This window comes from Nyctereutes procyonoides, unplaced genomic scaffold (genome assembly GCF_905146905.1).
Source record: "Nyctereutes procyonoides isolate TBG_1078 unplaced genomic scaffold, NYPRO_anot_genome, whole genome shotgun sequence".
Taxonomy (NCBI): domain Eukaryota; kingdom Metazoa; phylum Chordata; class Mammalia; order Carnivora; family Canidae; genus Nyctereutes; species Nyctereutes procyonoides.
Genome location: NW_026575051.1, coordinates 4,893,674 through 4,907,208, shown reverse-complemented (window position 1 = coordinate 4,907,208; position 13,535 = coordinate 4,893,674). Strand labels below are relative to the sequence as shown.

The window sequence follows — 13,535 nt, the reverse complement described above, 5'->3', positions numbered from 1 at the left end:
CATGATTTGCAAGTATTTTCTCCCAATCTTTGGATTGTCTTTTCACTTTCTGGTTGGTAATCTTTAAAGTTTTTGTTTTTCAGGCAGCCCCGGGGCGCGGCGGTTTAGCACTGCCTGCAGCCTAGGGTGTGATCCTGGAGACCTGGGATCGAGTCCTGCATCGGGCTCCCTTCATGGAGCCTGCTTCTCCCTCTGCCTGTGTCTCTGCCTCTCTCTGTGTGTCTCTGTGAATAAATAAATAAGATCTTTAAAAAAAAAAAAAAGGATTTAAAAAAATAAAGTTTTTGTTTTTCATGAAATCCAATTTATTTATATTTTTCCTTTAGTTGCTTGTGTATTAGGTATCACTTCTAAGAAACCTCTGCCTAATCTAGGATCACAAAGATTTATACTTTTGCTTTCTTCTAAGATTTTTATAATTTTACATCTTACATTTAGGTCTTTGATCCATTCTGAGTTTTTATATACATTGTGAGGTGGCTATGTAGTCCAACTTCATTCTTTTGCATGTGGTTGTTCCAGCACCATTTATTGAAAACAGTATTCTTTTCCTTCACTGAGTGGTCTTGGCATCTGTTGAAAATCAATTTGCCCTGGGGCATCTGGGTGGCTCAGTGGTTGAGTGTCTGCCTTTGCCTCCAGGTATGATCCCCAGGTCCTGGGATCGAGTTCTACATCAAGCTCCCCACAGGGAGCCTGCTTCTCCCTCTGCCTATGTCTCTGCCTCTCTCTCTCTGTGTGTCTCTCATGAATAAATAAAATGAAAGAAAAGAAAGAAGAAAGAAAGAGAAGGAAGGAAGGAAGGAAGGAAGGAAGGAAGGAAGGAAGGAAAGAAAGAAAGAAAGAAAGAAAGAAAGAAAGAAAGAAAGAGAAAGGAAAGAAAGAAAGAAAGAAAGAAGAAAGAAAAAGAAAGAAAGAAAGAAAGAAAGAGAAAGAGAAAGAAAGAAAGAAAGAAAAAGGAAAGAAAGAAAGAAAGAAAGAAAGAAAGAAAGAAAGAAAGAAAGAAAGAAAATTGAAAGAAAGAAAATTTGCCATAGATGCTTGGCTTTATTTCTGGAATCTCCATTTTATTCCATTGATCTGTATGTCTGTCCTCATACCAGTACCACACCATCTTGATTACTGTAGCTTTGTAGTAAGTTTCAAAATCAGGACATGAGTGTCCTCCAATCTCTTTCTTCTTTGTGATTGTTTTGGCTATTCTGGGTCCCTTGCATTTCCATTTTAGGATCAGCTTATCAATTTCTGCAAAAAAACAACGGAGATTTTGATAAGGATTGCCTTGAATCTGTAGATCAGTTTGGGGAGCACTGCCATCTTAATATATTAAGTTTTCTGATCAATAAACATGAATGTTTCCATCTATTTAGGCCTTTAATAACTTCCAGCAATGTTTTTTAATTTTCATGTATAAATCTTACATTTCTTTTGTTAAATTTATTTATGCATATTTTATTCTTTTTTATGCTATTATAAATGAAATTGTTTTAATGTCATGTTCAGATTGTTTATTGCTAGTGTATACAAATGCAATAGATTCTTGTATATTGCTTATATCTTGCAATTTTGCTGATGTTATATATTAGCTTTAATAGATTTTTAGTGGATTATTTAGGATTTTCTATGTGCAAAATCATGTCATCTGCTAATAGAGATAGTTATACTTCTTCCTCTCCAAACTGGATTTCTTTTCTTTCTTTTTCTTGCCTAATTGCCCTGGCTATAACCTCCAGTACAGTCTTCAACAGCAGTGACAAGAGCAGATATCCTTATCTTGTTGCTGAGCCTTATCTTGTTCATGATTTTTTGAAGTAGGTATTTTTTACAAATGAGGAGAAACCTGCCACCTATCTCTCTCCATAAAAATGAGGGTCAGATGAGGAAGCTGAGACTCAGAGAAGTTAATTAATCTCTGCAAAGTCACAGTTAGATAACAGTGGAGCCCAAATTTTAAATCCAGGTCTGACTCCAAAGCCCACACTCATTCTCCTCTGCCTCCTTAACTCTTAAAGAGTGGATCAGCAACTCTGTACTTGTGCAAGGCTTCATTCCTGCTTTCATTGTTTCGCTCATGCCACACACTAATGGAGGTAACAGAGCAGGAGTTGGTGTCGCCCTTTTTACCTTGAAGAAAGTGACTTGGAAGAACTGGGATTCAAACTCTGCTTTCCTGATTCAATTCTGTGCTTTGACAGAGGCAATAACTACTTCACTGAATAGTTAGATGTATTCAGAAAGGTTATGTGGGTATTTTCTAACAGATAATAAACAAAAAGGATGAATTAAATCCTGCATGATAGTGAAGAAACTAAAATATGGAGAGAAAAAAATCCGAAAAGATTGAAAACAGGTTGAGGGGATATGAAAGGAGAAAGGAAAGGAGAGGAGAGCCAACTGACATTATGATTTGTAAAGAAAAGTGTCAAATGGACAAAACCATCTCTTCATAAGAAAGCACTTTAAAGAGGCGGGGGCGGGGCGCAGCACCTGGATGGCTCAGTTGGTTGAGCATCTGCCTTTGGATCAGGTCATGATCCCAGGGTCCTAAGATGGAGCCTCACATCGGGCTCCCTGATGAGCAGGGAACTTATCCCTCTCCCTCTGCTGCTCCCCCTCCTTGGGCCTTCTCTCTCTGTCACATAAATAAAATCTTTTCAAAAATAAAATAAGATTTTAAAAGAAAGCACTTTATTTTTTTTTAAGATTTTTTATTTATCTATTCATGAGAGACACACACAGAGAGAGAGGCAGAGGCACAGGCAGAGGGAGAAGCAGGCTCCACGCAAGGAGCCCGATGCAGGGAGCCCGATGCGGGACTTGATACTGGGTCTCCAGGACCACACCCTGGGCCCAAGGTGGCGCTAAACTGCTGAGCCACCTGGGCTGCCTAAAGAAAGGACTTTAAAGGGAGTTATGTGGGGATGCCTGGGTAGCTCAGTCAGTTAAGTAGCTCTCTCCTCTGTAGACCCTGACTCTTGATCTCAGTGAGGTCTTGATCTCAGGGTTGTGAGCTAAACAGGTGAATGAATGGATAATGTCAATGAAATTTCTTTCCAGCTGAAAGAATCCCCTCTGAAAAGGAAATAATGCAAATGAGCTATATAAAGGTGTTTTCTGCTGTGTCCAGACAGATTTAAGGCTGGCCCTGCCTTGAGGATGAGAGCTAAATAAAATGCCTCCAGCAGCTCCTGCTGAAGCCTTTCTGGAAAACCCTCCATCACTGGAGAAAGTGCTGGTTGTGCAGCTTGCTGCTGGACTCGCCACCTCCAACCTGTCCTCACAGGATTGCTATGCAGCTTAAATAAAAATGTTTCCTATGAACAAACCTTACATCATTCCTGCACATGGAAAAGGCTCGGTAAATACTAGTTCCATTTCCCTTCCCTTTATGGGGTTTTCAAGGGACCCAGGCTTTGAGTATCCCCAGAACCTAGAAGCTATAGGCACCTTCTACAATGGAAAGATACCTCTCTTTTCTCTCCTCCTTGGCCCAGCTCATTCTAATAATTTGCTTTTCATCTTTAACCACTTAGCTTAGGTGTGGGAGTCACTCTTCTATTTACAAAGAAGGGTGAGATGTTTGATTACTTCCTTATGGAGAAGTGGGCCCTGGGCTGAGCCAGAGAAGCCCAGAGTTCTGGGCTCTTTGCACCACCTTTCTCCACCTTTCTGTGTACTTCTGGGTGGGTCTCCCTTCCGGGCTTTAAGTTCCTCATCTGGGAAGGGTCCTTGGTCATGGGGGGCGAGGGGGCAAGGGAGTTTGCCTCTTTCTTCTAGTTCAGGTCAATGGGGTGAAGACAACTATGGGGAAAGGAGACTGGAGAGGTCTCTGCATGGAGCCTGCTTTTCTCTATGCCTGTGTCTCTACCTCTTTCTCTCTGTGTGTCTCTCATGAATAAAAAAATAAAATCTTTTAAAGATTTAAAAAAAAATGAAACCCAAAGCTACTTTAACTCAAGGGAGCACCCACCATCTGCACTCCACAAGCTGTCACATCTGCCCCCAACCTGCCTTTCTCCTCTAGCCCCCACAACTCAGCCCTCTGCTAACCTGTTGTTCCTCTCTCTGCACTGAGCAAACTCCCAGTGAACTTTAAGACCCAGTCAATGCTGCCTTCTCTAGGAGGCCATACCTACCTCCCCAGGCTGGACCAGGGTTCTCTCCTCTGTAGACCCTGACAGGAGCGAGGGCATGAGGGAGACAGAAAGACACTCTTCTATCACAGGCAGCTGCTGTCATCACCTCATCACCTGCTGGCTTGCAAACCCCCACTGGCCGTTGGCCTCTGGAATAAGGGCATGTCTGATTGGTCTTGGTGTCCCCAACCCTTGGCCAAGGACCAATGGCTGAAACCTCTTTGGGGGATGAGAGTTACCTTTTCCATCTGCCTTGTAGTCATCCGGGAGGAGCTTGTCCTGCCGGTAGCCCAGCACAAAGGCCAGGAAGGAGAGGATGAGGGCATCTCCGATGCTGAGGATGGCCAGCATGAAGGCCCAGCGGATGGTGCACTGGCCCAGTGTATACTTGCCCGTCTGCTCCCCACACATGCGCCGCACCTCACTTGAGTCCCAACCATCTGGGTAGACCAGGCAGCCAATCATCAGGCCTGTGGCTGAGAGGGCAGCAGGGGGTGCAGATGCTGTCAGACTGGGTATGCTCTGCCTGCTACCTCCCACCCTGCACTGCTGACATCTTGTCACCTCCCTTCTCCTGGTGTTAACAGCCTGTGACATATGGGGCCGCTCCTACCATCACTCTTGTAGAACACATGGTAGAAAATTGAAGATCCAAGAACTAAAGTCCATTGCCCTTGGTCATGGGTAGAGGCAGAAAGCAGAGCTCCTCAGTAGAGCCTGCCATGGCACCAGGTGGTCCTACTAGGCCCTCAGCCACGCCCCTCACTGTGGACTTGATGAGGCATCGGCTACCCTGGCTTCAAACCCTGCCAAAATCTGGTCCCAACCCAGAGAACTCATCACTCCTAAGATGAATATTTCTTCATACTCCAATAGTTCTGAAATAAGTATAATAAGAAAGTTTCAGGCCATCGTTTGATTAGAAGTATTTTTCCTGGGCATCTGGGTGGTTCAGTCGGTGAAGCGTCTGACTCTTGATATCAGCTCAGGTCTTAATCTCAGGGTTGCAAGTTCAAGTCCCACATTCTGCTATTTAAGAAAAAAAAAAGTATTTTTCCTCCTTACAGCACATACAATAATGGCATGTTCTACAACTTGGGAATCTTAGATTTAATGAATACACAAAATTTTGCAGCCCCATCTCTGGCTTCTTCCTTCATGAACTTTTCATTCAAGCAAATAGGCCTCTTCAAGCCTTACTTAGTAGAGTTCAGTGCAGTTGCTAACCCTTCCCTGAATTTAAGAATCTCTAATATTTATTTAAAATGCTGATTTCCAGGGAAGCCCAGGTGGCTCAGTGGTTTAGCACTGCCTTCAGCCCAGGGTGTGATCCTGGAGACCGGGGATCGAGTCCCACGTCGGCCTCCCTGCATGGAGCCTGCTTCTCCCTCTGCCTGTGTCTTTGCCTTTCTCTCTCTCTCTCTCTCTCTCTCTCTCTGTGTGTGTCTCTCATGAATAAATAAAGTCTTTAAAAATAAAATAAAATAAAATGCTGATTTCCAGAGCTCAAGAATCCCTGTTTTTAAAACATTCTTTCAGGGCAGCCCGGGTGGCTCAGCGGTTTAGCGCCGCCTTCAGCCCAGGGCCTGATCCTGGAGACTCGGGATGGAGTCCCACGTCGGGCTCCCTGCATGGAACCTGCTTCTGTCTCTGCCTATGTCTCTGCCTCTCTCTCTCTCTCTCTCTCTCTCTCTCTCTCTCTCTGTCTCTCATAAATAAATAAATAAAATCTAAAAAAAAATAAGAAAATAAAAATAAAACATTCTTTCAGGTAATTCTCTCAATAGGAAAAGCAGGGAAACACTAGCAAAGTCAGGCTGGATTCCAAGCCCAGCTCTTTGCTAACTAACTGCGTGGGTCAGAGCAAGCCACTTGAGATTTTTGGGCCTCAGTTTCCTCATCTATAAAGTAGGAATATGAATAGTCCCTACTCATTTGGATTGTAGTGAGGTTCAAATGGGTTAATAATGGAAAAGTGCTTGGCACATATTTAGTACGTCATGAGTGTTAGCTACGATTATCCCATCCTGTGTGCTCATTGACTTAGTATTTACAGCCAAAAATGTCATTTTCCCTACCTTCACTTCACTTCTCCCATGCCCTCCCACCAATGACCATCCCACCTCAGCTGCACAGGTAGGTGACATAATCCTGGAATGTGACCAAGGCAACCCCAAGGACCACCACCATGTAGGCAAGGGGTGCCTTCCATGATCTGTGCTACTTTCCCATTCCTGATCCTCCTTCCACAGGCCTGAAGGCTCTCTAGTTCCAAGGTTGTACCCTACCCAGGAGCACCTAAGAAGAACCTCATAGGACCTAGTTACCTACCTTGAGCTCAGTTTCTGCTTGCAGGGAAGGTCGGCAGATCAAATGAATGTACAGTAAAATATAAAGATCAGGATCCCACCTCCTCACCTAAATGTATATCAACTCTCCTTTGATTTTATACAGGTCAAGCTTACTTATATAGTTCTCTTATAGGTCACAAAATACTTCCCATACCATTTTTCTCTTGATTCTGACAATAGCTCTGTGAAGTAGGCCATGAATTAATATCCCATTTTACAGATTAGAAAACTGAAGTCTCAGAGAAACCAAGTGAGTTGCCCAGTCATCCAGCTAGAGCAGAGCCAACACCTGAACTCATGGATCCTGACTTTTTTGACCACAAAATTAATTCCCTCAACTCCCAGACACACTTCTCCAAAGAGCTGAATGTATTTAGTGCTGACATTTCATACATAGTGACAAAATGAGAAGTGTTTCAGGTATATACCTAGGGAAGGAGAGCAGGAACCTTCCCAGAGCTCTTTGGTAAAACCTATGTCCTTCCCCAGTTAGTGTAAGACCTGTGCTTTGGTGACTAACATGGCCCCTACCTTAACCGTGGTGGGAGGGGGAACAGGTCAATGTGAAAAGAAGTCTCCCTTATGGATTTTCCATTCTCCCCATTTCCTCCCCTTGGGCCCATTTTCCTTCCATAGCATCTCTGGAAAATATCCCAGGGCCTCTAACCTGGAAGCAACCCTCTGTGAGCCCCTGACCCAGGCACCTGGACACACGGTAGGGGTGAACCCTATTTATAGTGTCTCAGGGCTCTAAGAGGAGGCCAGCATGCTATTCTCGGGCAAATTTTCCTACCCTTTCTGATTTCCAGTCTCTCATCTGTAAAATAATGAGATAATAATGCCTGACTCATAACAGAATTATGAGGATTAAGTGTGGTCATGTAGAGAAAATGCTCAGTGCAGCATCTGATTCATAGCGAGCAGCCAGTTACTGCCATTTGTTGCTATTATTATTGGCACTAAAGTCAAATGGAAGCAGCTTCAGTGGATGTGCATGGCATTAGAGGTGTTCACAAATATTTCAGGTATATAGTAGGATTATACTTCCTTGGTCTCTTCTTTTCAAGTTAGGCAAAGCCATAAGACTTCCCTTAGACAACAAAATATGAGCAGAAATGTAGAGTGTTTAACTGCTGGGGAGAGACCTTCCAGAGCTCCCTTTCACTCTGCAATGATGAAAGCTGGTTGACACCTGATATTATATCAGCCAGGGTTTCAGGAGAGAACTGTGAGAGCACTGATCCTCAATGAGCATGTACCACAAGCAAAAAATAAACTTTTGTTTTAAGACACTTAGATTTAGGAGTTGTTACCTCACCTATCCTAACTGATAAAGTTGCTTTTGAGTTTTTCACAGCTACTGAGCACCTACTATGTGACAAGCACTGTAGAAGGTGTTTCATATGCCTTATACATCCCATCCTCACAGAACTTTGTGATAGGAGGTACGTTGCTACATTCTGACAGAGGAGGTTACCAAGACTCAGAAAGACATGCAACTTGCCCTACCTATGTTTCTAGGAGCTAGAGCCACACACAGTTTACAACTGGCATCCAGGGATCCCTGGGTGGCGCAGCGGTTTAGCGCCTGCCTTTGGCCCAGGGCGCAATCCTGGAGACCCGGGATCGAATCCCACGTCGGGCTCCCGGTGCATGGAGCCTGCTTCTCCCTCTGCCTGTGTCTCTGCCCCTCTCTCTCTCTCTTTCTCTCTCTCTCTCTGTGACTATCATAAATAAATTTAAAAAATTTTAAAAAAAATGTATTAAAAAAAAAAACTGGCATCCAGAAGCTAAATTAACATTGTTAAACTATAGCCTCACACTGCCCCAGTTATCTATCCTCTTTCCTTACTCCTGTCCCTTCCCTGATCTCAGGTTTCTCGATTAAACTAACTGGTTGAGACAGCTTCAAACGGATGCATGTCCCAGTTGCTGTCTGCAGAGCACATGCGCTCTTCGTCCCTCCCTTTGGCTCATCTTCCATTCCCCTACACCAAAGAATGGAACATGATACCACCTTCGCTCTCCCCTGACATAAATGTTTCATAGGATGGCATCTGGCCACTTCTGCTATCAGTGTCTCCAGCTCCATTACATAGAGTCTAATTCAAATGGCCTGATGATGCCTCCCCCACCCAAATTCTCCCAGGCACTGCCTGTTCAGCAAATAGCACCTGTTGCAGGAGGTTGTGGGAGGGGGCAGTGTGGAGAATGAAAGGAATGGTTGTGGTTCCAGCATTCCATAGTTCTGATATGGAGGGCCAGCTGGTAAGCATGCCAGTTTGTCACAAAACTGCTAAATCTTCATTCCCCTTCCTTCTCCCCACTGCCCACCAAGATTGACCTCAGCCCTGCCCCAGCCCCTCCCTCATCATATAGAGACCAGAGGAGAGGGAGATGGTGGACAGATTGGGGAGGAGCTCTGGAGCCAAGTCAGTAGCCTGAGTACAAGATTCGGAATCAAAGGTCCTGTCCATTTGCTAAAAGACAAGTTACCCATGAAGAGGATATATATAAATATAAAATAAAATAAATCCCTCCCTAGGTAGGGATGGGGCTCTTCTAGATGAGATATATGAAAGTGCTTTGTAAGTTATTATACTTACATAAATATGTGGCTTCCATAAATATCTTTGGAACACATCTAGTTTCCTGGAACCCACTGCTTTAGTTCCCCTTGGTCCCCTTGGGGTCCTTAGTTGCCAGTTGCTCTGCTATAGTCTTGGTCAAGTCTTTTCCTCTTTTTTTTTTTTCTTTTCCTCTTTCTTAGCCCCAGATTCCTCATCTGTAGCTGGGGGGATACCCACACCTCTCTGGGGTCCCCTCCAACTCTGACAGAGTATTGAGTCTATGTGTTTGGTTGTCTGGGATTCTGATCCTGGCACCATTCCCCCTATTGTGGATAATGCTGCTTCTCATTCTAACCAACGATGTCAAGATGGTTTTCTTTGGAGTCTGAAGTCCCACCACTGCTCCTGGACATCTCCCTAGCATGGGCAGTCTGTGCATGACCTTGGAGTAGAAAGGGACCAAGGGCTACAGGGCAAGGCCTTGGGCCATCTCTTTCTGGGCTTTAGAGGAGAACAGGACCAGATGACCCAAAGACTGAGCGGGCTGCCTGGGCCAGGAACAAGAAAAAGGGGCAGGGAAGGCCTTGCCTCTGGGCACCATAAGTAGCTACCAATCCCACATAGTTTTAAAAGACTCTAGCCACCACCCAACTGCCCCATCACAAAATATCACTGTCATTTATTGCCTCAAGTATGGCAACTGATAACTAGGGAATAAAGCTTTTCACTCCACCAAGAAAGAGGGAACTTAATGCAAATTTCTATGGGAAAGGTCACAGCATAACACTCCAAATCAATGACTGACCTTAGAATCTCCCTGAGAACAATTGGGGTGGGAGGGAAGGATTGAAGGCAGGGATCTGGGGATACTTAAAGAAGAAAGAACAAATGCCCAGAAGTGGGAGATAGAGCTGTCTAGGATGTACTTTACTTATTTTGCCCTGGGTTGGATACTATTCCCACAGGGCCAACAATGGAGGCTTCCTTCTTTTTCCTTCCCAGAGCAACAACAACCTCTGATGTGGTGGCCTGGGAGTCAGGACACCTTCTATCAACTATCTGTGTGTTCTTGGGCTAGTCACTTCCTCTCTCTGGACCTCAGTTCTCATCTGCAAGATGAGAGGGTTGAACAATTTGACCTCAACCATCCTTTTGGTCTTAGCCATTCTAAAATTTTCTACTCCTCAGAAGCTCGGCAGAGCATAGAGTAGAACTGGGTTAAAGAAGAATAGCTAAGGGGTACCTGGCTAGCTCAGTCAGTGAAGCCAGTGACTCTCGATCTTGGGGTTGCAGGTTTGAGCCCCATGTCGGGTATAGAGAGTACTAAAAAAATAAATAAATAAATCTTTGGAAAAAAAAAAGAATTAAACTAAAGGAGAACGACTGGGTAAGAGACCCAGAGGCTTCACAGAGGATGGAATGGTGCAGCTTACCCTATAGCCTGAAGTGGGCCCCTGCTTGCCCTCCCATTAATCCTGCTCACCTGCAGCCAGCTGCATCCATGCGCAGATCTTGTAGACAGTGGCTGTGTTGCAGACGAAAAAAAGGCTAAAGCAGATGATGGAGCCGATGATGAGGAACATGGCCAAGGCCACAAAAAACATGGCAGTCTTGAAGGCTCTAGAGGGAATGGAGGAGAAGTCCAGTGGGCCACCCTTGCAGATGAGTTCAGAGGACAGCACGTTGCCCACACAGTAGGAGAAGAGGCCAAAATAGCCTGCCTGAGGTGTGTTAACACTGTCACCGATCCAGTAGGGCTGGATGAAGAGGGCCATGACCAGTACGGAGAAGCAGATGGTGAGTGTGCCCCACATCACACCCACAGCCCTCGAGTTGCGCACATAGTTGGTATGGTAGATCTTGGCCGCCTCCTGGGCAGGCAGCAACTTCACCATGGTGAGGCTGTAGGCCCTGGGCTGGAATCCTGGGGGCGGCTGTAAGCCAGTGGCTTTGCAGATGGAGGCCTAGAAGTGGGTCACTCCCAAGCCGAGTTTGGGGAGGAGGCTGGGGGGTGCAAGGTGGGGGTCCCTGCAAGGTAGAAGAAAGAGAATTAGGAAATAAGACAAGGAAGACAACCTTGGTTTCTTTGGGGGAAGCTTGTCCAAATGCCTTTGTCCGCTCCAGCCAGGCTGTCTCCGTGTCCTGCCTCCTCTCCTGCCCGCCAGGGTCTCAGGCCTACTGGCGCCGCCCTGCCCCCCGCCCCCCTTTCCAGCTCCGAGCTCCAGAGAGCTCCGCCCCTCCGCCCGCGCGGCCCCTCCTTGCTCCCTCCTGCGAGAGCGCGGCTTCAGCACCGCGGCCAGCGCTCGGGACTCGGGCCGGGGGAGGGAGTGGAAACCCAGGACCCGGCCTGGGGAGGCGCGGCCCGCCCACCGCGCACTCCCGCCACGGGGAACGGAGACTCCTCTTCACCCGCCCGAGCCGGGGGTGGGGGATGGGGGGGGGAAACACACAAAAATTGGGAGGGGAGGGTTGCGACTGTCACATTCCTCCCGTTCAATTCCTGCCTTCTTGCCGCAAAACCAAAACCTCTTCCTGAGCACTGTCCGTACCCCCCACCCCCACGTGGTCCCATTAAACTCCTCCCTGGCTCCCTAGTCGCCCTCTCAGCACTCCCAACCCTGTGGAGTCCAGCAAAACCTTTTCTGATTGTGTCTTCCGGTCACTGGTTTCTCATCTCTGTGGTTTCTCCTCCATCAGCAATTACCAAGTGCGTACAATGTCCTGAAGCCCTATGCTGGAGGATATCTTCCCTAAGCAAAACTACAGAGATAAAAATGACAGGGCTCCTGCCCTCAAAGACAGTGAGACGCTTACATACATGTATATGCGTCTGTATATTCGCAATGCACACTGATAGTGTGATAAGAGACAACTACAAAGTGCGTATTGCATCAGGAAGCATCCCAGACCTTAACATGTTTCTGTTCAATACAGTATCTTTCTCCTATTTATGTTTTTGTCGCATATTCCTCTTTTACCTCTCTTCTTCAAAATATGTATTTCTCCTGACTGCATAGGTAAACACATGTTTGGTGTAGAGAGATAGGAAAATCCAGGAAAGATTACATAAAAGAATATAAATCACTCATAACCCCAACGCTGGGAGCAAAGGAGAGCCAAGATCATCTTAAAAGCAGGCTTTAGACTATCTGGATTGAGTTAACTGCTTACTAATCTATGTGACCATCCATGGATTTAATCTTCCCAAACCTCAGTTTCTTCATCTATAAAATGGAGAAGATAATAGTATCTCTCACAGGGACACCTGAGTGGCTCACTCCTTTGAGCATCTGACTCTTGGTGTCAGCTCAGGTCAAGATCTCAGCATCCTGAGATCAAGCCTCATGGGGCTTGATGAGATCTGCTCATCGGGGAGTCTGCTTGTCCCCCTGCTCTCCCTCTGTTCCTCCCCCTCCTTCAAACAAATAAACAAAATATTTTTACAAAAATAGTATCGGGGAGCCTGGGAGACTCAGTCAGGTAAGCATCTGCCTTCGGCTCAAGTCATGATCCCAAGGTCCTGGGATCAAGCCCCGTATTGCATCAGGCTCCCTGCTCAGCGAGGAGTGTGTTTCTCCCTCTCCCATTCCCATTCCTGCTCCCCCTGCTTGTGTGTGCTGTGTGTGTCAAGTAAATAAATAAATAAATAAAATCTTTTTTTAAAAAAATACTATCTATCACATAAGAGTTAGGTAAAATTACAAAACTGGTTCAAGGTCTCACATATAAAAGTACTCAAAATGTTTATCATTATTACTACCACTATTAACATTTTGGTGTTTATCCCTCTTTCTTCTTTGATGGTCACTAACTTTGCAATTTAGCCTCTAAGTTTCAAAATATTGAGATATGATCATGACCAAACTGAAAGAGAGGCAACATCACACAGACATCCTGAATTTAGCACTGGGGCAGTGACTTGTGAGACATCGGGCCATCTCCCTAGCATTTTTATCTGACACAGGATAGTTGCAACATTTGAAGGGAGCACTGGCAAGGAGTTGGGATTATAAATATGGGGGTGGGAGGTGGGAAGGAGTTCACTTGGTTGTTGACCAGACAAAAGCAGGAACTGTACTAAGAGCCCAGATTACCGGACGCCTGGGTGGCTCAGCAGTTGGGTGTCTGCCTTCGGCTCAGGGCGTAATCCCAGGATTTGGGATAGGGTCCGCATCGGGCTCCCTGCGGGGAGCCTGCTTCTCCCTCTGCCTGTGTCTTTGCCTCTCTCTTTCTGTGTCTCTCATGAATAAATAAATAAATCTTTAAAAAAATAAAAAAATAAGAGCCCAGATTACAAATACAGGACACCTGGGTGGCTCGGCAGTTGCGCATCTGCCTTTGGCTCAGGGCGGGATACTGGTGTCCCCGAGGGAGTCCCATATTGGGGTCCCTGCATGGAGCCTGCTTAGTACTCCCTCTGCCTGTTTCTCTCTCTCTCATGAATAAATACATAAATTCTTTTTAAAGAAAATACAGGA

At 45.7% G+C, this 13,535-nt stretch overlaps 1 protein-coding gene across 1 annotated transcript; it reads right to left on the bottom strand.

The window, feature by feature from the left end:
• Nucleotides 1-4,238: 4,238 nt before the first annotated feature.
• LHFPL5 (LHFPL tetraspan subfamily member 5) lies at nucleotides 4,239-10,952 on the bottom strand. Its single transcript, XM_055330365.1, has 2 exons — nucleotides 10,541-10,952; nucleotides 4,239-4,612 (listed from the first exon to the last, which is right to left on the bottom strand). Exons 1-2 carry the CDS (start codon nucleotides 10,950-10,952, stop codon nucleotides 4,239-4,241), a joined length of 786 nt encoding a protein of 261 aa, XP_055186340.1.
• Nucleotides 10,953-13,535: the final 2,583 nt, after the last annotated feature.

Bases quoted from the DNA above. Each gene is read 5' to 3' on its own strand.
- LHFPL5 (XM_055330365.1), bottom strand. From the start codon at position 10,952: ATGGTGAAGTTGCTGCCTGCCCAGGAGGCGGCCAAGATCTACCATACC. The intron at 4,613-10,540 runs GTGAGCAGGATT...CTGCCCTCTCAG, and splicing joins ATGGATGCAGCTGGCTGCAG to CCACAGGCCTGATGATTGGC.